The 22,843-nt window shown below is 52.8% G+C and overlaps 1 protein-coding gene across 7 annotated transcripts in view; it reads left to right on the forward strand.

Moving 5' to 3' along the window:
- ERI3 (ERI1 exoribonuclease family member 3) overlaps nt 1-22,843 on the forward strand; it is a 127,127-nt gene that overhangs the window by 96,141 nt on the left and 8,143 nt on the right. For 6 of the 7 annotated variants that reach the window (XM_029946178.1, XM_029946173.1, XM_029946174.1 and 3 more), the window contains one exon: nt 4,731-4,830. The exons of the other annotated variant lie outside the window; for it this stretch is intronic. In XM_029946178.1, coding sequence (XP_029802038.1) covers nt 4,731-4,830 — 100 coding nt within the window. The remainder of the gene's footprint in view (nt 1-4,730; nt 4,831-22,843) is intronic. 7 annotated transcript variants of the gene reach the window in all.

The following is a 22,843-nucleotide window of genomic DNA, read 5'->3' on the forward strand; positions in this document are numbered from 1 at the left end:
ACCACCACCCTGCCCACTCAGTGGCCACCCCACTATTAGGGCCCTCGCAGGTAGTGAATGGGTGGGCAGAGACACCCTAGCAGCCATCAATGCCTCTTCCTGCCTTTTTGAAGGATCTGATGCTGCTGCCGATGAGGGCTACTTCATCTATTAAACCCAATACACTTGTCGCAGCTGCTAAGCCCCCGTAAGCCACCGGGCGCCGTGTTTGTGATGGGACTGACAGTGCATGGAGGAGGCTGATTATACACGATTCCATTTCGCGGGCCCAGCAATGTAATTTCACAGGGCGATCAGCGTTTGCATGTAATAGCAGGCTGTGCTGAGGTGTCAGAATATTAAAGGCGCTAATGGCAAAGCTCCCTGTTACACAGGGGGCCACCCGCCGCGCCTACAGCAGGGCTGCGCGGCAGGCCCGTCGCAGATGGCTGGCCACTAAGCTAATGGGGCAGCAGCCAAGGCAGACAGAGCCGCGAGAGAGGAGAGCCAGCCGGGAGCAGCTCGGCACCTGCTTCCCCGCGCATGGAAATTACAGCAGCCCAGGGGAAGGGAAATGTGCGTGCCTGCCTGGCACAGGGCTGCGGTGCTGTGGTTTCGTAGACCTGACATATTTCACCCCAACTCCAACTGCCCTGGGTAGACTGGCTCCTCAGTCATCCTTCCACCTGCCCCACTCTTTGGCCAGGAAGCCACAGCTGGGCAGGTGCAGCTGGAGAAGTGGCACCCCAAGAATTTGGAACCAGTGTGGGAAAGGAGCTTGGGCATAGGCCGTTGGTGAGAGCTCTTGCAACAGCTTTCTGCTCCCAGCAAGGTCAGAAAGCTTCTGGGTCCTTTACCTCCACACCCTCCAGGCTGGCAGGAGAGAGGGAGGGAGGAAGGGAGTGGGGACAGAATGCAGGTGGGAGAAAGGGGATGGACGATAATTAGGCCCCTTGATTGATGCCAGTGTTGCCTTGCCATTGGGACACAGAGCTGGGAGACAGCACCTCAAGATATGGCTCTTTCTGTCCTTGTTGGCTGCCCCAGCCACACCCAAGCCCTTGCCTGTGCTCTCACCAAGCTTGCTCCTGCCATTCTCTTTTGTCCTTGCTGTGTCTCCTGCCTGGAATGTTGTCAAACCTACCTCCCACCCCCAGCCCTCTACTACCACTCTGTTCAGGAAGCTTTGCTTGCTGCCTCCAACTCCACACAGGCCTGCTGTCTCCATTGTCCCTGTGGGCAACCAAAGGGGACAGGCTCCCTGATCTTCCTAGGTCCCTCTCCCTCCCCTAGGTCCCAGCCTTGACTTCTCAGCCAGAATCTCTGAGACACAGCCAGCCCATGTCCCCTTGTTCTAAGCTAGGTTCCTGGGAAGGCTCTGTTCAGATTCATAGAGGGATGTAGTCTCCCAGAAGATGTCTGGAGGGAGTCAGGTGTGGAAGGAGGTGCCGAGTAACCTGAGGGGGAGTCTGGTGCCTGTGTGGGTATGCACACTTGATTATGTATGTATCTGATGGAGAGGGACTTAAGAAGTGAGTGCTGGGGTGGTGGGTATGTGCGTACAGACAGAGAGAGCAAGCAGGTGCGAGAATCCAGACCACACGCTGGTAGGAACACAGATTGCTGGAGGACCCTGTGTTTTCCGGGTGCCGCTCTCTCTGTTGGCTGTGGCTGAGGGGTACCTCAGATGAGGGAGCTGGAGGGAGCTTGTGGTGCTATGCCTGTGGGGATTCCTTGAGGCTGGTGGTCACTTCTGAAGGTTCAGCTCCACAGGGGTATGTGGCAGTGCCTGGGGGAGACATGCCAGGGTTCTCAGCGGAGCAGCAGGGGGAGAGCCTAGGCTGAGGAGAGCAGTTTTAATTAACCATTTTTAATATCATTTTGGACTTTGGCTGGTATGTGAAGGCCCCGCTGGAAGCAGCATTTGTAAAAATTAAATCCCTCTTATTAGGAGCTTGGCAGACCCATGTGCACGTGCTGCCCCCTTCCCCCCGCCCGTGCCCCCCTGAGGAAGTGCTGGATGAGGCCATGTCATGGCAGCAATTGGTTATCATGCCTTATCTGGGAATAGGAAACTGTGCGCATGACACCCGTGGCCACGCTGGAGACGCCAATTCATCTCGCCCTCGCTCTGACAAGCTAGACTGCCCTTCCTGAAAGGCATCCGTCAGGCGGGACTGGGGCCGCTGCCTTGCCTGCTGCCTCTGCTTTCCTGCCTGGGCTCCAGCTTGACCTGGTCCAGCCAAGCCCAGCCCGGCCCTCCTGGGCTCTGCCACCCACCGCCTCCCTTCCACATGTCCCAGTCTAGGGAAGATCTTGGGGAGTCATAATTATAATAATAATCTAATCACGGTGACGCGTCGGGGCAAGCGTCTAATGTTATCTGAAGTGGTCTTCCCGCTTAGCTGCGATAAGACTCGGATGACGTGCAGATAACGTTGAGCTGCCCTGTCCCCAAGCCGTGAGCAGAGCAGAGGGGCCTCAGCAGCCCGCTGCCCGCCGCCCGCCCGCCGCTTTAAGCCGGGAAGCGGCAGCACCTGCTAATGCAAGTGTTTAATATTTGATGGGCTGGGATAAAGCAGGATCACCTTCGAATTGAATTGAGTGTCAGCCGAGAATCTATTACTGAAATTCGGGTGTGATTTGACAGCAAAGTAGACGATGTTATTCTTCACTAGTTACTGCAATCTTCTCCCCGACATCACTTAAATATTTTTTTCTTTGCTTGAGTAAACACACATTATCCTTCTTTTTTCCCCCTTCCTTCCCTTTTTCCTTTTTAGAGGGGAAAAAAAACCCATCCAGCTCACCTTCTCCAGGCTGATAGGGTAGATTGTTATTTCTTTATTTGTCCTATTAAATGGAATTTCTGATCGTTTAATCCGGCCTTTGTAAGTGATTTTAAAGTACTTGAAAGCCGGCCCGCCACTGCTCTCTGGCCCACTGCGCTCCAGCCATGGCCCTGACCACGCTCAGCAGCTCTTCCAGCTGTGCACCACCCACTGGCTGCTTTCCCTCGCTTCTGCCTGCGTTCCCCCCAGCTCTGCCCTGGCTCCAGGCCAGCATTCTCTCCCCTGTCCTTGAGCCTTATACTCAGCCCCTCATTTGTGGGTTCAGCTGTGGCCTGGGAAAACATGGGAGGGTTGACTGGGAAGTTGAGTTGTGGCTGGTGCCTCCATGGTCAAGGAAAATAGCTTTGGGAGGGTGCTGAGGTTGAAGCACCCACAGGGCCGAGGCTTGGTTTGTGCAGCTGGGAAGGAAGGCTACCTGCCCTCTGCCCAGCTCCATGGCTGCAGCACTGACTCTGTGCAGCCTCCTGACCCAGTGTTGTACCCTCCTCACCATGAGGGCACCTATAACAGGATAGAGACCTCTGGGCCAAGGGATGGGTAGGCATACTTCAGTGCCTGTGTGACCATGGCTGCAGTCACCTTAGTTCCATTCCACCAGTGGCCCCACCACCTAGCTTCTGGGAACTCACGCAAGCTACATTCCCAATGACCACATCCCATGTGCTTTCTGCCCCTGGGAGAAGGATAGCCTGAGGTTCTGGGACTTCAGAGGTGAGGGGATGGGCAATGTTTGAAGGGCCAACCAGCTCCACAGCCCCACTGGTAGAAAGAAGCACAAGACTTTGCTCCCCATCAGAGACTCCCAGCTCCCACTGGGTGCCCCCTTGCTGGGCTGAGCAAGAATTAAATTCCCACTGGGCCACTTAATAGCATTCTAATCCTTGTAAGTCTCTTCTTTCTGGGCCTCAGTTTCCTCATCTGTGTTATCGAGCCATTTGTGCCTGTAAGGGACTGTGAGAAAAAGTGCCATCCCTATCCTACCGTGTACCGCCCCCCACTGGGAAGGCTGGTGGCAGCCAGGTGGCGCAGAGTAGGGGATGGAGGGGAGGCAATGAAGTGCTAGGGGCCTGAGCAGATCGATGCCCCCAGCACTTCCTTCCCCAACCCCAGGAAAACAATTAAGTACAGATCGATGGGTGGCCGCTTTGAATATGCATAAGTGAGCACTTGACCTTCAGCAGAGATCTGTTCCCCCTACACCACACACACACACACACACACTCTCTCTCTCTCTCTCTCTCTCTCTCTCTCTCTCTCACTCTCTCTCTCTCTCTCTCTCTCTCTCTCTCTCTTCATATGTTCTCCTCACAGCTGCTTGAGACCTTAACCCCTCTTCTGTTGAGCCCACACATGGCACCTAGCCTTCCATAGCCTAGCCTGCCTCTCAGTCTAAAGTAATTAGACCATGGGCAGGTGGTTGGCCTCCTCTTACTTCAGTTTTCCTATCTGTAGAGTGAAGTTTAGATACGTGGGTCTCCAAGTCCTCTCTGACACCAGGCTCTATGACCAGCAATACTGTGCAGAGGGCCCAGCAGAGTGCTGGGTAGGCTGAAGAGGCAGAATCAAATAGGGCTGCCTGGGGAAGGGGATGCCCTGTAATAGGATGGTCCTCATCAAGGAGGGTCTTAGTAAATGGGAGCTCTCTAGAGGAGCCTAGCAAGGAGGAACCCACAGGAGGTTGGGAGTCTCTTAAGCAGAGATACCTAGGACAAAAGCAGCTCTGAAAGAGGAAGGGGTTTTCTTTTGGGGGTCCTGGAGGAAAGAGGCCTCCATGACAGGACTCTCATGAAGTGACATGGTGAGAATAAGCCCTTAGTGGGCAGGTTTGGCTGGAGGGTGGAGGTGGTAAGTATTGGGGATCAGGGCCTCTGTTAACCATTCTTGCCTCCTGTCTTCCAGGCTTACAGCTTCGCCATGGGCTGCTGGCCCAAGAATGGACTTCTAGACATGAACAAGGGCCTCAGCCTGCAACACATAGGCCGGCCCCACAGCGGCATTGGTCAGTCCCTCCACATATACCCCTGGCAGCTCAGTCAGTCCCCTGCCCGCATGCCCCAGTCCCCTGGCACACAGAGGGGTTCTGTGGCTCATTCCGTGCTCTAACTGGGTGCTTTCCATAGCTGGGGGGAGAGGGGAAGGAAGGTGGGGTGACGGGAGAGTGGAACCAGACCATTGGAAAAGATCTCTCAAAACACTGTAGGAGAAGACTGGGGTCTGGTCTTTGGGTGGGTCACAGGTGGCCTTGGATTCAGGCCAAGATATCCCCGAGCCCTCCTGCATCTCTGGTGGGTGATGTCCTCAGAGGGGTGGGCACATGTCAGCTTACCCGCCCCCATGGAGCTAGAGGAGGCTGTTTAATATTGTTTCAAGTCTGTGGCTACTAAACTGGACGATCAATGGGAGTTAAGGAGATGAATTATTTAAACCTCACCAGCTTTTAATTAGTCGGGGTCCTTCTGACCGATGGCTCCGTCCACAGGGTATTGACTCCCCCGCAGGAGCAGCAGCCTCCATTGAACGGTTCCTGGGTTGGGAGGGGCCACTTGGGGTACCAGGAAGTGTGCACCCTCAGAGGGATTCCTGCCTGCGAGGGAGCTAGAGTCACTCTGCTTCTAGGCATTGGAGGCTCTGCTAACTTCTGATGTATCAGTATGGGTGTAGTGTGTGTGTATGTGTAACAATATATCTGTGTACATCTGTCCTGAGGGCATGTGTCTGTATATGGAAGCAACCATCAGCCTGTGTGCGTATCCACCATTTCCGTGTATCTGATTTTGTGTGTGTGAGCACACGTCATGCAAATGCTTTCAGGCAGGGTACTTGACAAGCATAGGCTTTGTTCCAAGTGGGGAGGAGCGCAGGGTATTCCTGGGAGGTGGTATGACATTATCATAACCTATGTACCTTTGGGGAGCTATGGCGGTGGAGGGGACTGGCAAGATACACCAGAAGAACCCAGTCACCTGTTACAGAATAGCCCGTCATCCTTTCCACGGACATCACTGGTGCCTAGTCGGTGCTGGGCATGCTGAGTGGAAGTGCTTGTCCTCGAGGAGGTCACATCCAAGGAGGAGAGCGAGATTATGGGTGCCCAGGGTACTGATGACTGTCATAGGAACACCTAGGCTGCCCCAAGGGAGGATTCCCTTGTTTCAGGTGCCAAAGTGACGTCTGCTTCTTCATTTACATCTCACTGACTTCAGGGATGCCCCTTATCATTCTTGCTGGGACACCCCAAGGCTCTTATGGGGCCCCAGGGGAAAGAGGAAGCAGTTAACAGGCCTAGAAAATTGGGGATACCCCACAGCAACTGGTGTTCCCTTCCATGGAAACTATTCCATCAACCTAGAGAAGAGCCCAAACCTAGCAAGGTGATATGCTTGGGAGGCCAGCAGGAAGCTTCCTAGAGAAGAAAACACTGGAGTCAGGAGATCCTTGAAGGATGAATAGGAATTTTGTAGGTAGAAAAACGGGGGAAAGGGTTTCTACTTAGGAGCAACTGTGTATACAAAGGCATGTCGAAAACAAGTTAGACACCTACAAGAAGTTTCCTGTGATTGGAGCAGGAGGGACATTTGGGTTAGGGAACAGCTGGAAAAGAAATGGGGAGAGAAGCAGGTCTTGAATGCCAGGTTAAAGGGTTGGCTCTTTTCATGAGGTTTTAAGGAGACAGGAGGTTTGTGAGAGAACAGCACTCTCAGAGCTCTTATTCAGAATTGATGAGGCAGTGTGTGCTGCACAAACTAGTTCTTAGTAGATGCTTAGTAAACTCTTTGCGGTCGGGGGCTGAATGAACAGGTGAGTAGATGAATCGCTGGATGGGAAAGGGAGGAACAAGGGAATGAGGATCAGTGAGAAGACTTGTGCTGGCCCAGGCGGGGAGGGGCTGCATATAATGGAGCTGGCTGATAGGAGGGACCAGTGGGACTGCCCTGCTTCTGGGGAGGTGTCCCAGGGTGTGTTTGTGAGAGGAAGAGCTTCCTTCTTTGCACTCTGTTAGGACTCCTGAGATGTTGCTCCCCTTTTCAGGGAAGGAAGTTTTTCATCTGAGTGGGCCACAGGGGACAGTCCAAGGATATAAGTCACAATGTACTAAGGGCTATGGAGCCAAAGGAAGCCCTGGCTCTACCAACCAGAGCCCTGTGACCTTAGACAAGAGAGAATGCCAGTGCTCTCAGGGCTGTTGGGGAGGTTCAATAAAGCTGCTTGTGTAAAGGACTTATGCAGTGCGTGGCCTGGCACACAGTGGGTATTCAAGGAGCCCCCCTCTTCTGTGGCCCCGACAACACCACGGCCTCCCTAGGACACTGGGGGTTCCTGACACTGGGTCTTTGTATCTTTGAATGTAGAGGGCTGCCCTGCCAGCTCCTAGCTGGCTCCGAGGTGTGGGTGAGGGTGCTTGGAGGGGAGGGAGGCTGCAGGGCATTAATTGGGCTGGGAGAGGCGGGGAGGGGAGGCGTTGGTTTTGAGCAGCGAGGTTAATGGCCCTCGCGCCAAAGAGACAGCTTTAATGAGCTTCAGCTGGCGGTGCCCCGAGTTACTGTGCGTGCTAAAAGGGTCGCGCTGTAAGAGTTTGATGTGTACTGTTTCCCAGCCCTGGGGTCAAGGGTCAGCTCCTGTCACTGGCCACTCAGGCTGGTCCTCAGTGACATAGTGCTAATTAACTGCGTGAGGAGCTGCCAGCCTGGAGTGGGGAGTGGTATGCATATGGGTGGGGGGGCGGCATTGGTGATGCTGGGCAAGGGTCCCTCAGATCCTAGAACTTAGTCATCTCTGGGATGTGCTTGGCTCTCCCAAAATGCTGTGTTGCGGGGTGGGAGCGGGGCATTGGGTCTGTGTGCAAATCACTAATGACCCTAGGCCCTAGAGAGACCTCCTGAGCCTCTTTCTAAGGTATGCGTGGCAGGGAGAGTTTGTTGGGCCTACCAGGCATGGACTCCTGATGAGGTATGGGTGGTCGTGGCCCTGAGAGAGCAAGGGGCAGGTATACTGGAGAGTGAGGCAGATGCCCCGGGGCTGCGTGATAGGAGCGGAGAAGGCCCACTGGAATGGATGTTTGTGGCTGAGCTGTTTGAGGAGGAGCCATGGGAGCCTCCTGGCAGAGGAGTGACCTGGTCAGAGGTGGGTTTCACTTAGAGCTGTCTGAGAGTTTGTACGGGGAGGACTGGCGAGGAGAAACCGCACAGGAGAAGGCTCGGTAAAATGCATGGAGGTGATAGTTAATTCAGAGCCAGCAGTAGCCGTAGGGATGGAGGTAGAGGACCGTGTCCGTGTAGGTTTACTTTGCACCTGCTAATGTGTCAGGAACTGTGATAGGTGTATTGGTGAAGATGACAGGGCGCCCTGCCCCCACAGAGCTCACAGGTACAGTCGTCAGGACAGATACAGTTGGCCCTGGCAACTAAGGGAGGGGTAGGTTCAGGGATGGAGGCAGTGGAGCTCTAGGCAGAAAGAGGCGGGAGGGGCTGTCAACCTCTTAGTCAGGAGACGGATACTTCCTTCAGGGGTGGTGGTTTCGGCCTTGGGAGCCTGGGGAACAGAGTGATGTAGAGCAGGTTGTGGGTGAAGAGGGACTGTATGTACATAGAACTGCTGATGTCCATGCTGTCAGTGGGCTCCGTCTGCATCCTTGGTTTGGACCAAAGGCTCTGAGGCAGGGCAGCCTCCACAGGGGACTTCTGAGAGTGCTGTGTGGTGCTTTTGTTTCTGCAAAGGGTCAGCAAGGGATTCACATTATTTGGGGGTACTTTTTATTAACTAATAGAATTTTCACACCAGTTTTATGGAAGGCAGGCATTATCATTCCCATTTTATAGAGTAGGAAACTAAGACTCAGCTAAGTGACTCACCTGAGATCACACAGCCAGTTGAATTAGAGCCAGGATTCAAACCCAGGTCCATCTGAGTGCAGAGTCTGTGTTCTTACCACTGTGCTGAACTAGGAAGCACCTTTTTGGTGTTGGGCTTTGTGCTCCTGACAGAGATGATGAGGAAGACTACAAGCTCACTTCCAACATTTCCCTCAGTTAATGTGAAACATACAGGCCTTGTCAAAGCCTTGGCAGCAGCAGCTGAGGATGAAAGGAAGGGAGGCATTGCCCCCCTTTCACGTCTGCTAGTCGCCCTCAGAGCCAGAACCCAGCAACTCTTGGCTTTTGACCTCCTTAGGACTCTGTCAGTTCTTACTCTGATTTGTTTTCTGTCCACCTCATGGACCAGGAGAATCACACCCATTTTCCAGGGGCCATCTCTTCTGGGAATCTTACCTGGCCTTCCTAGGGTGAATGTACAGAAGATGCCCTTGAACCTCACGTCTGATTTGTTGGGGGTGATGTTCAGGCCCTACATACTTGATCTCTCCAACAGCAGGACCCAGGGCTTCTTCCCTTCTTCTTTTTTGAAAATCTGCACAGGCAGTGTCAGTAAAATTTCACCTGTTTTTGGGACATGGAGGCCCCACAGATTGCTGATTTCAGCTGGCTGGGACTTTCCCTGATGCCTGGCTGGGTGGTCCTGCCTTCCTAGTTCCTTAGCCCCTCTGTTCAGGGCCTGGAGAGGGTCCCTGTGAGGCTCCTGGAGGAGGGATGGCCAGACACCAAGTGGACTCTCAGGAGCTTGTTGCCCAGCATGGTTTGACAAAAGAGCTGGGCTGGCAGGTGGCAAGGTGGGGGCCTGGCCCAAGGGGGCAGTACTGGCCTGTGGTCTCCCCTGAAGGAGTAGGGTGTCTATCAAGAGTCCAGTCAGAGCGCATTAGCTCTGTGACACGGATCTCATTAGCTCCCGTGAGAGGTGTCACTGCAGGAGAATCGTCGGCTCAGGGAGACGCTTGTACCAAAAGGAAGAAAGGACAGTGACAGCCTTTTCTCTGCCGTCTCTGCCGCCACGCTCCCTGGGCCGCCCGCCCTCCTCCTCGTGGGGGGGTGGGGGTGCTGGCTAATGAGCTCGTCTATAGTACAGCTTTGCCTTCCCCTCCTTGAAGTTCCCCAGGTCCCTCTGAAGACCTCAGGCCCGGGATTAGCACACACCAAACGCCAGCCCCCCTCTTGCCCAGCAGGGAGTTCCTTCTGATCACCCTGCTCTGCTACCATCAGCAAGGGAAAGGAGGTGGGGCCAAGACAGAGCCACTGTGGCTGGCGGGGAGGGGGCTTTCACCCTTGGAAGGCTCGAGACCCTCTGCCTCCCTTGACAGAGTGACCATGTCCACTTCTCTGCAGTGGGCTCTTTCTTTCCTGAGTTGCAATCTTATCCTCCCCTTCCCTTTCCCTGTGACATCTATCCGGGCAGTGTCCCCATCCCTATCAGGAACACTTCTCCCACAGCATGGCAGAATGTGGGGACTGTGGCCAAGGGTTCAGTGGGTAACACTTAGTCTTTCTGGCTGAGCTAGAGGGCTTCAGAATCAGCTAGAGACCAGGCTGGGTCTCGGATGACCTGAGAGTAGTGAAGTATTGATATAAGGCCCCTCCAGACGTAGTAGCTCTCTCCCTGGCTGTCCCAGAGAGGCAGAGGGCTGTCCCAGAGGGGGTGTGTGTGCACGCGTGTGCGCGCACACACATATACACACACACACCCTACCTCTGTCCACTCACCCTCTCCGGGCCATCTTCCGGGTTGGGACAGTAGGAATCAGCACAGCTGCCTTATGGGGAGGGAGCCAGAGACAGCTGGAGTATGTGCTTCCCTGGCACTGCCCCACCCCCACCCCCAACTCCTGTCTAATTCTTCCTGGTGTGGCCCAGAGAAACTGAGCAGATGGGACATGGATGGCCATGAGAAGGCATCCCTCCAGGCATCAACAGGGCCTCCACTGGTCTGCCTGGAGGCGGTATTCACCTGGAGGGATACTCCTTCCTACCTGAGCTGGCACCTTGGGAGCCCCCAGGACATCTGAGGAATTGGTCCTTGCCAGACACCAGGCTCTAATCTTCCGTAGCAACCACAGATAGAAAAATGGGTAGACAGATGGACAGGTGGACTGACAGATAGGAGGGGGAAGGTTCTGGTGTATGTGTGTATATGTTCTGTGTGTGTGATGCACTGGGAAATGCAATCTTTGTTTCCCTACCTTCCTAGCCTCGGGCCCCGGCCTGGCCTCCCCTTGTCTCTCTCTGTATCTCCTGTCAAACCATCGCAGACGTAAATGACAAAGAAATCAGAAAGACAGATCAATGCTGGCCAAATTAGCACTTGCAGATAGACTGTGCGGGGATGTCAGCGCCCTGACCCCTGGTGATCTTGCAGCCTCCACTGCTGATATTATGCAAATTGCATCCATCTGGCAGGACCTGTGTGCTGGCTGCTCCTACTCAGAGGAGTAATGGGCTGGGGGTGGGCAGGAGTGTTAGAGCAAGAGTCGGTGGAGTGAGTGTGTGCGTGTATGTGCATGTGTGAGCATGTGCTTGAGTGTGTGAGGGTGTGTGGTGCCCACCAAGCACTGGGCGGTGATGGAGTGATTGACAGGGCAGATAAGGGGCTGCATTGGATTCCTTTGGGCTGGGGGATTAGGAGCAGCCACAGATGGGAGATAACTGGACTTCATTTCAGTTTCTTTTCCTCCTTATCCCTGCTCCCCACCTTCACTCCCCGAAAAACACAATCTCTGTAGTTTGCGTTTTCATCAATATTTGCAAGTCATTACCACTGGTTTAAGGTGAGAGACAATGTCAGGGCCCAGACTGGGCCAGCCCTCCCCCAGTCACATACAGGTCTGGTATCCTGAAAATGAGCGCCATGACTAGCCAGACAGCTTTCACTCTTGTGGTGTTCATAGCATCCCTTCTCCTAGGCCCATACTATTCCTGGGATGGGTTCCGCCTCATGGACCAGCCCCAGACCTACTCAGCTGACCTAATGCCACTTGGCAGTCCCTCAGCTGGGCCCTGCCCTTGCCACCTGAAGCTGCTATGTGACATCCCTGCCCCCAAGCATAGGCTCCGACATAGGTGCTTCGGCCCCTGGGAGCTGCTCTCCTCTTCTGCAGGGTACTGGAGCTTTCCCCACAGCTCCTCCTGTCCTTGACACTGTTGACCAGGGCCCAGACCCCCCCTGGGCAAAGTGGGGCTGTGGCCTGTGGAGAGGACAACTTGATCTGAATTGCCCATCAACACCAGTATCCTTCCACATTTGCTGAGTGCCAGATGTAGCACAGAGGGGTTTACATCTGTTATCTCGTTGACTTCCCAAACCCTGCTAGACGGGGGCTCTCACCACTACTGTGTGTGAGGAAGCTGAAGCTCAGGAAGGTTATCGTTCACCTAAGGCTGTAGAACAAGGATGTGAGAGAGTTGGGATTTAAATGTACATCTCCCTAAGGTCGGAGCTCTTGACCACCAAGGTGTGCCACTTCACTGCAGGGGCAGCGGCCACAGACACTCAGAGCTCAGCACTCCTGGGTCCGTTGAAGGAACCACCCTTGTACAGTGAGCAGACACGTTCCTTCCGCTCCCAGCCTCTCAGTACAGACCCTGACCCAGACCAGGCCCCCTGCCTGGCTGAACCAGACCAAAGGGGAGGATTCAAACATATCCCGCCCTCAGGAGCAGTGTGTCTCAGACAGTTGGGCTATAGCAAGAAGGACGCACAGAGGACAGAACGCACCCAGCGGCTGAGCCAGCCCAGGGATATGTCACCACATGTGGCATTCAGGCCCCTGCAGCTCAAGGAGAGGGGCTGAGCAGCTCAGTCCAGGCAGCTGTGGTGGCAGAGGGTATAGCTGTCCCAGGGGCCCCTCCAAAACTGGGTCCCCACTGTACCCTCCCACCAGGCAGGGTTGGGAGCTGGGAGTGCTAGGGACATGTCCGGGGACACGTGTGCAAGGGGAGCTTGTCCTAATGAGGAGAACATGGCTGCTAGTTAGGCGAGGGGCGGGCGGGGAGCCGCAGAGCTGATTGAAGGCAGGGGCAGGGGTCAGACAATTAGGCCCAGATCCGGCCGTTTGATGTGAGTTCTGAGGCCTCAAAGCCTCCCTTCAGCCCGCTCCCTCCACTCCCTCCTCTCCCTCCTCTTTCCTTTCTTCTTCTGCCCAAAGGCAGGAAGGATGGAAACGCTTACTCTCACTGTTACTATTATTAAACTCTGCGGCAGGCTAGCTAGACCCCAGGACTCCTGCCCACAGGGGGCACCCCAGGCCCTCAGAAGGCTTCTTGGGCCCCAGGGGCATCTGGCCAGAAGCCAAGACCAACCTGAGGGCAGGGATGAGCTGAGCCCCCAGAATAGGGTAACCTTGCTCCCTTTCTTGCTTGGGAGGCAGGAATGAGTAGGGTTGTGCAGTGGAGGTTTGGGCCCAGAGCTGCTTTGACCATCACCTCCTACAGCCACCCAGTTCTTTCCTGTTGTGTCCAGGGCTTGAGAGTGAAGGTGTGGTTCATTCACACGCATACCCTGTCACACAAATAGTTGTTTGCAGCAGTCACACCAAACCCTTGCCCTGCAAGATGAAGATAGAGAGAGCCGTACAGCCCTACAGTACTGTCACACACACCACAGTGGAGTGTCATTCCCCCCACCAGCCCCCATGTAGTAGTCACACATACCATCCCATGGTCCTGTACTTTAGTCACACCCAAGGTCTTTCACAAAAGCCCTGTCTCCAGCAGGGCTCTGGGAGCTTCACCCCTCCCCAGAGTGTCTGGGAACAGCAGTCGGATCATGTGTGCAGGGTGAATGGGTGGGAACTACGCCCTTCCAGTCCCCCATCCTGAGGAATAAGCCTAGAGAGCAGGTACTGACCGGTGAGTGGGAGGAAGCCAGATTGGGGAGGGGGGGGCAGTAGGGAGAGGGAGGGTGGGAGCAGAGATAAATGTTAGCTCATTTCTTCCGTAATTAGTTACTCCCTCATCCCCGCGTTGTAATTGTGAACAAGCTGTAATGTTTAATTAGTCTGTAAATGAAACCCCAATTTCATAATGGCCTGGCTGACAGGGCTAAGTGAGCAGGGGAGGAGGCAGCAGGGAGGTAATAGGGAGGGCCTGTGGGGGGATGTGCAGGGGGTTCGGGGTAGGGGGCCTTGCAGGATCACCTCCTTTTCTCTTCAGCCCCAGCCTGGCCTCTATCTGGGGACACTCTGTAACAGGGTCTGGTACTTGCACTCCCGCCTCTAATGTCCTCTCCACGCCCTCCTTACCAGAGAGGAGAGGGAAGGGAAGACTCCTGGCACCCCTCTCCCTTCCCTTCCTCCCCTCCAGTTCTCTGGCTGGGGTGCCATAATCATAGCTCAACCTACATGCTTCTGGTTGGAGAAGCTGACTCTGGGGCCCCAGGTCTTGTGACTCCAGCAAGGATGACCTTCCTCAAATCATCCTCAAAGAGGCCTTTGCTTGGCACCTGGACCTCAGGATCTGGTCCTATACCTGAAGGAGCCAGTGATTGGCACAGGATAGGCCCCTCCCACTCCAGTCCCACTGCTAAGCAGAATCCAGCATCAGTGCCAGGCTGACACCCCAGGCCAGACCTTACTCTCAGTGGGTATCACTGCAGACTGTGATAAACTGGAGCTGCCGCAGGGGGGAGCCCCCGGCCCCACCGCTGTCTCATCCATCGGTCTCCCTGTCTCCCCCACAACATCCTCACCGCCTGCATACGCCCCCACCCCGCCTGCTGCAGCCATAAATCTCAATTTACGAGGGCGGCTCTGGTGGGGGAAGGAGGCAGCACCACTAATGACGGCTCCTCAGCCGGATTTTTCATGTTGCACAGTCATAAATTTTTAAGAACAGCATGGGCAGCACGTTAGCGAGTTATCGAGGCTGCCTCCGTGCTGGCTGCCTAGCTCCAAGGGAACAGAGAACCAGGCAGGGCAGAGGATGTGTTTGGGGCTGGGGCGGGGCCCAGCAGCCAACCAGGCTAGTCTGAAGGTAATAGCATGGCTGGGCCGAGCAGGCAGGCCACCACGAGCCTCTGCACATGGTGGGGCAGTGCTGCCAGAGCAGCCAGAGCCAAGGACAGGCACACAGGTGGGAACAGGCACGTGGGCACACAGACCGTGGCGTTGGGAGGTGCTGATGGATGCCTCTGCTCCAGGACTTGACACCATGATGTACAGGGAGCCTGGAGACATATGGATTTTCAAAGTGGCCACTTTGAATAGAATTGCAAACCCTGACCATGTGCACAGTGAGGCCTCTGCCCTGGCAGAGCTGTGCTTGGTTCATCAGCAAGGGGCCTTTTGAGATCATTCTTGAGAGCTAGGGTCCCTGGAGTCACCAAGGAAGATCCCTGGGGAGATGCCCACAAAGGGGCAGACCTGTGAATGTGCTGGAGCCAGGAACCTGGAAACAGGATGACCTTGTTCTAGTTAGGGCTAATCACTTCCAGGCTGTGTGGTCCTGGGTGTAAGTCATTTACCACCCTGGGCCTCTGTCTCTTCCTCTTTAAAATGGGATTGTCGATGGCTCTACCTCCCAGGCTTACTATAATACCTGAGTCTATTTTAAATCTCTGGAAAAGTTTTAAAGGGAATGTCTGGGGAAAAGATCTTGGGGGATGGTAGAGTAGTCACTTCTGTTCAGTCATTCATTCAGAAGATATTTGCTGAGGTCTGGGTACCCAGCCCAGTGATGGGTTTCAGAGGTGAAGGAGGTTTCTTCCTGGGAGGTGATGTGAGCACTGTGGCTGAGGCAGTTCAGTGTTCTCAGCCCTGGGCCCAGTCCCCATGTGGTCAGTGGGCCACTCCCAGCCCTGCCCTGCCATGGGCACACCTGAGTTGTGATGCCCACACAGGCCTTCTCATAAGCCCCAGGCTGAATGCTCACCTGGGTTTCCTAATCTGCCATTGAGGGTTAATGATCTTGACCATCTCTCAGGAGCTACAAGCAGAAGGCCAAGAAATCAGATGTCGCTCAAGTCAGCAGAGGTGGTATAAGCACATGTGTCAGGTGTGCAGGATGAGTCCATGGTAATCCAGCAGGATGGATGCAGGTCATTTAGGGAGAAGGGCATCCTGAGCTGGGCCTTGCTGGCCACTCTCAGGCTACTCTCTTCGTGCCCCCAGCACTCCAGCACAAAGTCCTCCCCCACTCTGGAAATTACCATTCCTTCTCTCACCCCAGGGCTTTCCCATATGGCTTTTTTTTTGTCCTTGGGAGCCCCTCATTCCCATCCCTTGTCTTGATTAACTCCTGCTCATCCTTCAGAGCCCAACTCAAAGTTTGTTTCCCTAGGGAAGCCTTCCCTGACCCCTAGACTTGGCCAGGTCCTCCCCTCTGCATAGCTTCCTAACACCTAGCACTCTCCCTGCACAGCATTTCTTCACAATCCCCAGCTGGATTGTAAGTTCCCTGAGGGTAGGAACTTAACATCTGTTTGTTCAGTTTATATCCCCAAAGGGTAACGTTGAAACTGACTCGTGTAGGCAGATAGTAAATAAAATGTGTTGTTTAGAATTAAGTAGAGCCAGGGTGGCCCTGGCCCACCCCTGGGTGCCGGGGCAGGGAGAGGCAGCTAGGGCAGTGCCTGGAGCCGAGGTGCTTCCCATTAGTCCTCATGATTAATTCACAGCCACACTGTGATGGAGTGGGCTTGTCCCCAGTCAGCGCCTCCGCTGGGGCCCACCTGTTAGCGACAAACAAACAAAGGGGATAAATAATGCATTGGGAGCTGAGCCAGGCAAGGCGGCGGTATTGAAATTAATAGGGATTAGCTGAGCAGCTTGAGGATGAAATATTTACCAGGTGGGACTGGGTTTAGGGAGGGCAGCTCCTCTCGCAGAGTCCCCAGGCACAGCCAGGCCCTTCTCCAGGGCATCATTGGCTAAGGCTGGGGAGGCCCAACACCACTACTACCACCCCCAGATACCTTGGTTTGCTGAACAAACTGGTGGCTAGACTGCTGAGAGCTCAGGTCCCAGCTAGTGTCCTGGCCCAGCAGGTCTTGGGGAAAGCAAGATACTAGGAAGGAGTGGCGGTGGGGGAGGGGCTGAAGCCCTCTGCACTTTGGAAGCTGGGAACAAGGACCTTGACTAATTTTCAGGACCTGGGCATGTCTAGGCTTCAGGCAACATGTCAGGGCTCGAGTAGGTTTGCCTGTGATCTGGTCTCCCACCCTTCCCTCTTTTCTTCCAGTTCTTTCTTTCTTCCACTTAATACATGTTTACTGAGGGCCACTCCACAGGTTAACATTAGTGCCCTCGAGTTTGTGGTCTAGCAGGAGGTGACGGAGGCCATCGCAGTGGAGGACATTGGGTGCTGTGAAAACACATAGAAGGATTCCTAATACAAACATGAGGGCCCAGGTAAGACACTTCAGGAAATGATAGCAGAGACTTTGCAGACAGAAGGAAGAGCATGTGAAAAAGCTGAGAAGCAAAAGAGCCTGAACTCGGGGCTCCAGCAGGAGAGTGGGGAAGATGAGGCCTGAGAGGGAAACCTGGGCAGATCTCTGGAACTTTATAAAGAAGTTTGGACACTGTCCTGAGGGCAGTGAGGTGCCGCTGTTGGAGGTAGTTGTTGTTTTAATTATGAACCCTTTAACTTTTTACTTTGAACTAAATTTACATTGCAGAAAAGTTTCTATACATCTCTTACCTAGTTTCCCTAATGTTAGTTATCTTACATAATCACAGTACAATTACTAGCACCAGGAAATGAACGTGTGTACCATACTGTTAGCTGAACGGAAGGTCTTATTTGGATTTCACCAGTGTTTCCAATGCTGTCCTTTTTCTGTTTCAGGATCATTGAAGGGTTATAAGACAGGGAATGAAATAACCAGATTTGTGGCTTAGAAGGACACCATGGAGGAGATTGGCAGGGGCACTGCTGTCTCCTAGGTGAGAGGTAGTGGTCCCCTGAACCAGGGTGGTGGTAATGGGAATATAGGTTTAGAAGTCACTGGGAAATATATGGTAGATAAAGCTTAGGGCTGGATAAGTTTGCCCAGGTTGAGAGTAGAAAGTGGCAAGAAAGGGGGCCAGTGGCAGCTGTGACACCCACTTTGTTGGGATAATCAGAAGAAAGTCAAGTACAGAGGGCTGGAGGAGTTGGCTAGAGGGAAGGTGCTGTCACTGAAGCCAAGGGAGGAGTTTCAGGGCATGAATTAGGGGCCATTGAAACCTGAAAAGCTGCCATTGGACTTAAGCCCTGTGAGGTCATAGGGATCATTAGAGAAAGCGGTTCAGTAAGACTCAGGTGGGAAAATCGGATTGCAGGTTGGGAAGTGAGGAATGAAACTTTGAGCAGTGGTTAACCTGGTTAACTGCTAACCAGCAAGTTTGGCTGTGAAAAGGAGAGATTGGATAATGAGACCTTGAGGGTTAACTGGAAAGTTCTGTTGTGAAAAGGAGAGATTAGGTACCAGCCACTTGGAAAAAGGAGTTAAAGATGGGAGAGACTTGTGGGGCCTGAGTGGCTCCGTTGGTTAAGCAACCAACTCTTAGTTTCGGCTCAGGTCATGATCTCATGGTTTCATGGGTTCAAGCCCTGCATTGGGCTCAATACTACCCGTGCAGAGCTCGCTTGGGATTCTCTCTCTCTCCCTCACTCTCTTCCCCTCCCATACTCTCACTACCTCTGTCTCTCTCAAAATAAATGAATACACTAAAAAAAATTAAAGATGGGAGAGATTTGATATATTTACATGCGTAGGTGAAGAAAGCAGTACAGAAAAGTAGAGGCTATGTCAGAGAGAAAGGGGGTTTCTTATCCCATAAGGCCCCTAGAAAGGAAGGGGAATGGAGAACCCAGGTAGAGTGAGGGTGAGCTTTAGAAGTGCTAGCAGGACGCACCCTCTCTTTTAACGGGTGAGAGGAAAGGGCCTCCTGTGTTTCCTGTGAAGTAGGACACAAAACTGCAGGAGAGGGATGGGGGTGGGGAGGCGGGAGGGAGACTTGAGAATGGTGGAAAGCAGAGAATGGAGAGAGAGAGAGAGAGAGCACTGATCAGGGACATAGGAGATCGGCTGGGCAGTTTTACACACCCAGTTGAGGTTGAGGCCTATGATTTTATGAGCGTCTCTAATCTATATGATTGCAGTGTGCTCTAGTCACTTTCAGCCCAAATGCAAGCATAGAGAAGGCGGCTTGTTTGTTTCTAGGCAAGGGTGACAGAAGGAAAAGGGAGCGAGAAAGGACTGAGATGACAGACCATGGAACCCAGGCTCCTGCGTGAGGTGTGTTGGTTGCGTTGCTAGGACAGGAATTGCTTGGTACATGCCTAATATCCATTGTGCCCCTTCCTCACTGAAGGGAGCCCTTGTAGGGGCAAGAGTGTGTACCCACTTAAAACACTACTTTCTTACTTCCTCATACAGCTAGATATGGTTATGCCCCTGAGTTCTGGCCAGTGAGATAGAAGGAAAAGCATTGTGCGGGACCTTCAGGAACAGTACTTAAGTGGAGGTGACTCAGCCAGGAAGTAGATAATTCTTGCTGTGTCCTTCTTCCTCTTTCCTAAAATGTGGATGTAATACTTGGAGCACCTGCATCCATTTTGGGTCATATGATAACCTGGAAACTGGAAGCAACATGCTGAGAAGGGCAAAAAGAAGTCCGAGCCCCTGATTTTGTGGAGCTGTGGGATTTTTAGTCACCTTAGATTACAAGCCGCAGACATAAAAAATTTTTCTTCATTAAACTGTATTTTCTTCCCCTGTTTTCACGTGGGTTCCCATCAAAACTTGACTCTTAGCCTTTTTAGTGGTAACATGGCCTGTGTCTTGAGATATAGCAGGAAACAATTTAGTCATATGTTTCAAGAGTGCATAACAGGAGTTACCAACTTCCTGGCTTGAAATGACAGTGCCTTCATTGCCCTTTGCCCTCTCTCCTCCCTTTAGCTAAGTTTATGTTATAGGACCGGTTTGTTATATCATTCTCTTTCCTGTCTTTACCTTCTATATCAGTTAGTATCCTTCTGGCTACAAGAAAAAGAAAACTCAATGCAAGATACCTTAAATAATAGGATTTATTACCTCACAAAAGTTTAGAGATAAGATGATCTTAGAGTTAGATAATTTAGCATCTCAGCAATGTCATAAAGGATCCAGATTTTTTCCATTTTTCTGTTCTTTTATCTTCAACATGTTCTTCACAGGCTAACTCCCCTCATGGTTGGATGGTGGCTTCTGCAGTCCCAGACATTATGTGCAGACATGAAAACATCCAGCAGAATATAAAGGACTATTTCCTCCTCGTGTTTCTCTTCATAAGAGTGAAGTTTTTCTTGAAGGTCTTTCAGCAAACTTACCCTCATATCTCAGTAGCCAGATCACAAGGCCACCCCCTAAACCAATGACCTACAGGAGGGGTAGGATCTCCACAAGTGGCTCAGACACAGAGGATTCACCTTAGTCATGGCAGGGAGGAGTGAGTTCTGCCAGGTTGGCAGAAAGGGAATGGCTGTTGGGTAAGCAGTCAAAAGTAAGGAAGAAAGTAAAGAGAGGAGGTGGGTGGTGTATCTGGAGAGAGTAGAGGTATTAATGTTTCAAGGTTCCAGTGAGATGAAAGAAAGTGTATTATTGCCAGCAACTAGGAAGATTTGAATTTAATATTTCAAAGGAAGAGCAGTGGAGGATGTTAAAAAGGTAGAGGGTATAACTGTGGAAATGAATGGAAATAAGATCCAGTGGAAATGGTCATTAGTGCTAAGGTCAGAGAACCAAGAGGCTGGTGGCAAGTTTCTCAAAGGACGGGTTGTAGAGGCTAGGGCCGGTGGGGCTCTGGAGAAGGAGGTAGCCAGGATCTGGACTGATAGCACATGCTCATAAGAAAGGTTTCGGATAGGCTGCTGGCACATGGGTCTGGGGGTCATAGGTGCCTGGGGCAGTACTGACAAGTAGCCTAAACTCTCCGTATCCCAGTGTTCGCATTTTGGTAAAAAAATCCACCCTGGTTGGTCAGGCCATTCTGTCACCTTCCTACTGGAGCCACTCAGGGACCCTCAGAAGATAGTCCCTCAGGAGACCCCTAGGGACAGGGTAAGGTGGAAGCTTGGTTGGGGCAGAGGTGGCTGCCAGTAATGACAGATGTGCTCAACTATTCTCAGTAGCTGCCTCTTCTCCTTACCCCTCCTCACCCAGATCCCCTTCACTTGGCTGTTATCTGACCACCCTCTGCCACTTCCAGCTGTGGTATCCCAGAGTCAGGAGGAGGGTGAGCTTCTCGGCCCCTCTGCCTGGATGGGGCCTTGGCTGAGAATGAGTAGGGGAGGCAGGCACCCGTTGTCATGGCCAGAACAGCCGCCCTGTTACTCTGGCGTATTTCACTTTTAATTCTGACATATAATGTAATGATCTTTTTTAAGGCCCGATGATATTATCTGCCTGACTAGATTATTGAGTCTTCATCATCTCCAGATAAATTTATGGCCAGGACGAGGCTCAGGATTTATCATCAGTCAATAGAGCTCGATACTCTAACAAGGCGTGTAATAAGATATACATATTTAATGATCCAAGGGGAGGAGCGCTAATGGGAGCCCAGAGTGAGTGGTCCACAGGGCTGGGGCTCTGCCCTAGGGCTGCCATAGCTGTAGGGGCATGGATGTGGTCTTTGCCCTGTGGTCCCCAACTCTGGCCTTTCTTGTGAACACCTCAGACTCCTCCTTAAGATCCAGAGGGAGAGGCAGACGGAAAGGAAGAGGAGGCCATAGGGACAGTGTCAGAGTGGGGGCCTAGGCTTCTTCAGCCCAAAGCGTATAGAGACGCCCCACCAGAGAAGTCCTCTTTCTGCTTCTGGGCCTGGGGTAGGGGAGTAGTGATGTCCTTAGACCTGTACACCCAGGCCCCTGAGCATTAAGGCGGGCCCACAAGGGGAGGGGTGCCGGGGCTGCGTGCCCAGGCCGCACTGATGGTGACGGATGGTTTTTCATTACAGCCTCTCAGGTCCTGCCCGCGCCCTGTGTGGAAATTCTATTTATTCCCTAATTTGTAAAAATTCCCTCTTTATCTGATCCCAATCAGGGCGGGGTAATTGGCTCTCTGGGGCAGCGGCTGGGGTCCTTGATGAAGAGCTATGTGGATGTACCCAGCCCGGCCCCCACCCAGCCCGCCACTAGGGCCCACAATTAATAATGATTTGCAAATGGCAGACAAGCAATAACACAGAAAGATGTGGCGTCCGTGCTGCCTCTTCATTTCCTCCCCTCGCAGATATAAATGGCCACAGAACAAAAACCCAGCACTATAAATTCTGGAATTAGTTATTCACTGGGATAAATGGGGCCTGGAACCACCAGCCCTCTCCCACCACCCGTCTTGCCTGCTTTCCCTGATGTGCCCAGGTGTGTTCCTGGGCCTAACCCCTGGCTCCTCTGTATCTTTGGCTCCTGACTCAGTTCCCCAGCTCCCTCCTAGACCTTAGACTGTAGACCCCAACTTTCCTGTGTGGCCCACAGTTGAGAGTGGTCACCTGCTTTGAATCTGTAGCTTCATCAGCTTCTGCCTCTCACTGACCTGTCTTGGCTGCCCAACCTGGCTTCTGTCCCTACTCTGCACTAGGGTTTGAATAGAGGTGACAGATCCTGCCTGCCCTGGGAGTCTGGATCAGATTTGGTCTTGGGTGTCTTCTTTGGTATTTGGGACCAATCCAGTCCATTTGCCTGGCCAAGTGTGAGTTGGGCTCCTGGTGGCCAAATGTGATGTAAGTGACATAAGGGTTTTGATGCCTGCTTACTGGCCAGGCTGTTGTGGGATGTTGGCACAAGCATTTCCGGGCACTATGCCCTCTCGGCCAGGCGCATCCTCTCCCCGCCCCCCAAGTGGCTGTGAGCTGGCGGGTAATGGGCGTGTAATGGCCTCATTTCCATGCCCGGCCTCCAGGAGCGGCGGTAAGTGTTTGATTGCCTTAATTTCCAAACACATCATTATCCCAGCTTTACCAGCGCTTAATAAACACTTTATGAGGATTTTTTTAAAAACATCTTCGGTCCGCATACTTCTCTGAAGTGATAAACTCTAATTAAGTCTAATATTTAAAAATATGGTAATGGTGAGTTGTTTGAATAAGTGGACTGCATTTCTGTAATTTCATTATTACGTAAAACACGCTAATTATTTGGAGCGCGCTTATTACGGAGAGAGAA

Source organism: Suricata suricatta, chromosome 8, assembly GCF_006229205.1.
Source record: "Suricata suricatta isolate VVHF042 chromosome 8, meerkat_22Aug2017_6uvM2_HiC, whole genome shotgun sequence".
Lineage (NCBI taxonomy): Eukaryota > Metazoa > Chordata > Mammalia > Carnivora > Herpestidae > Suricata > Suricata suricatta.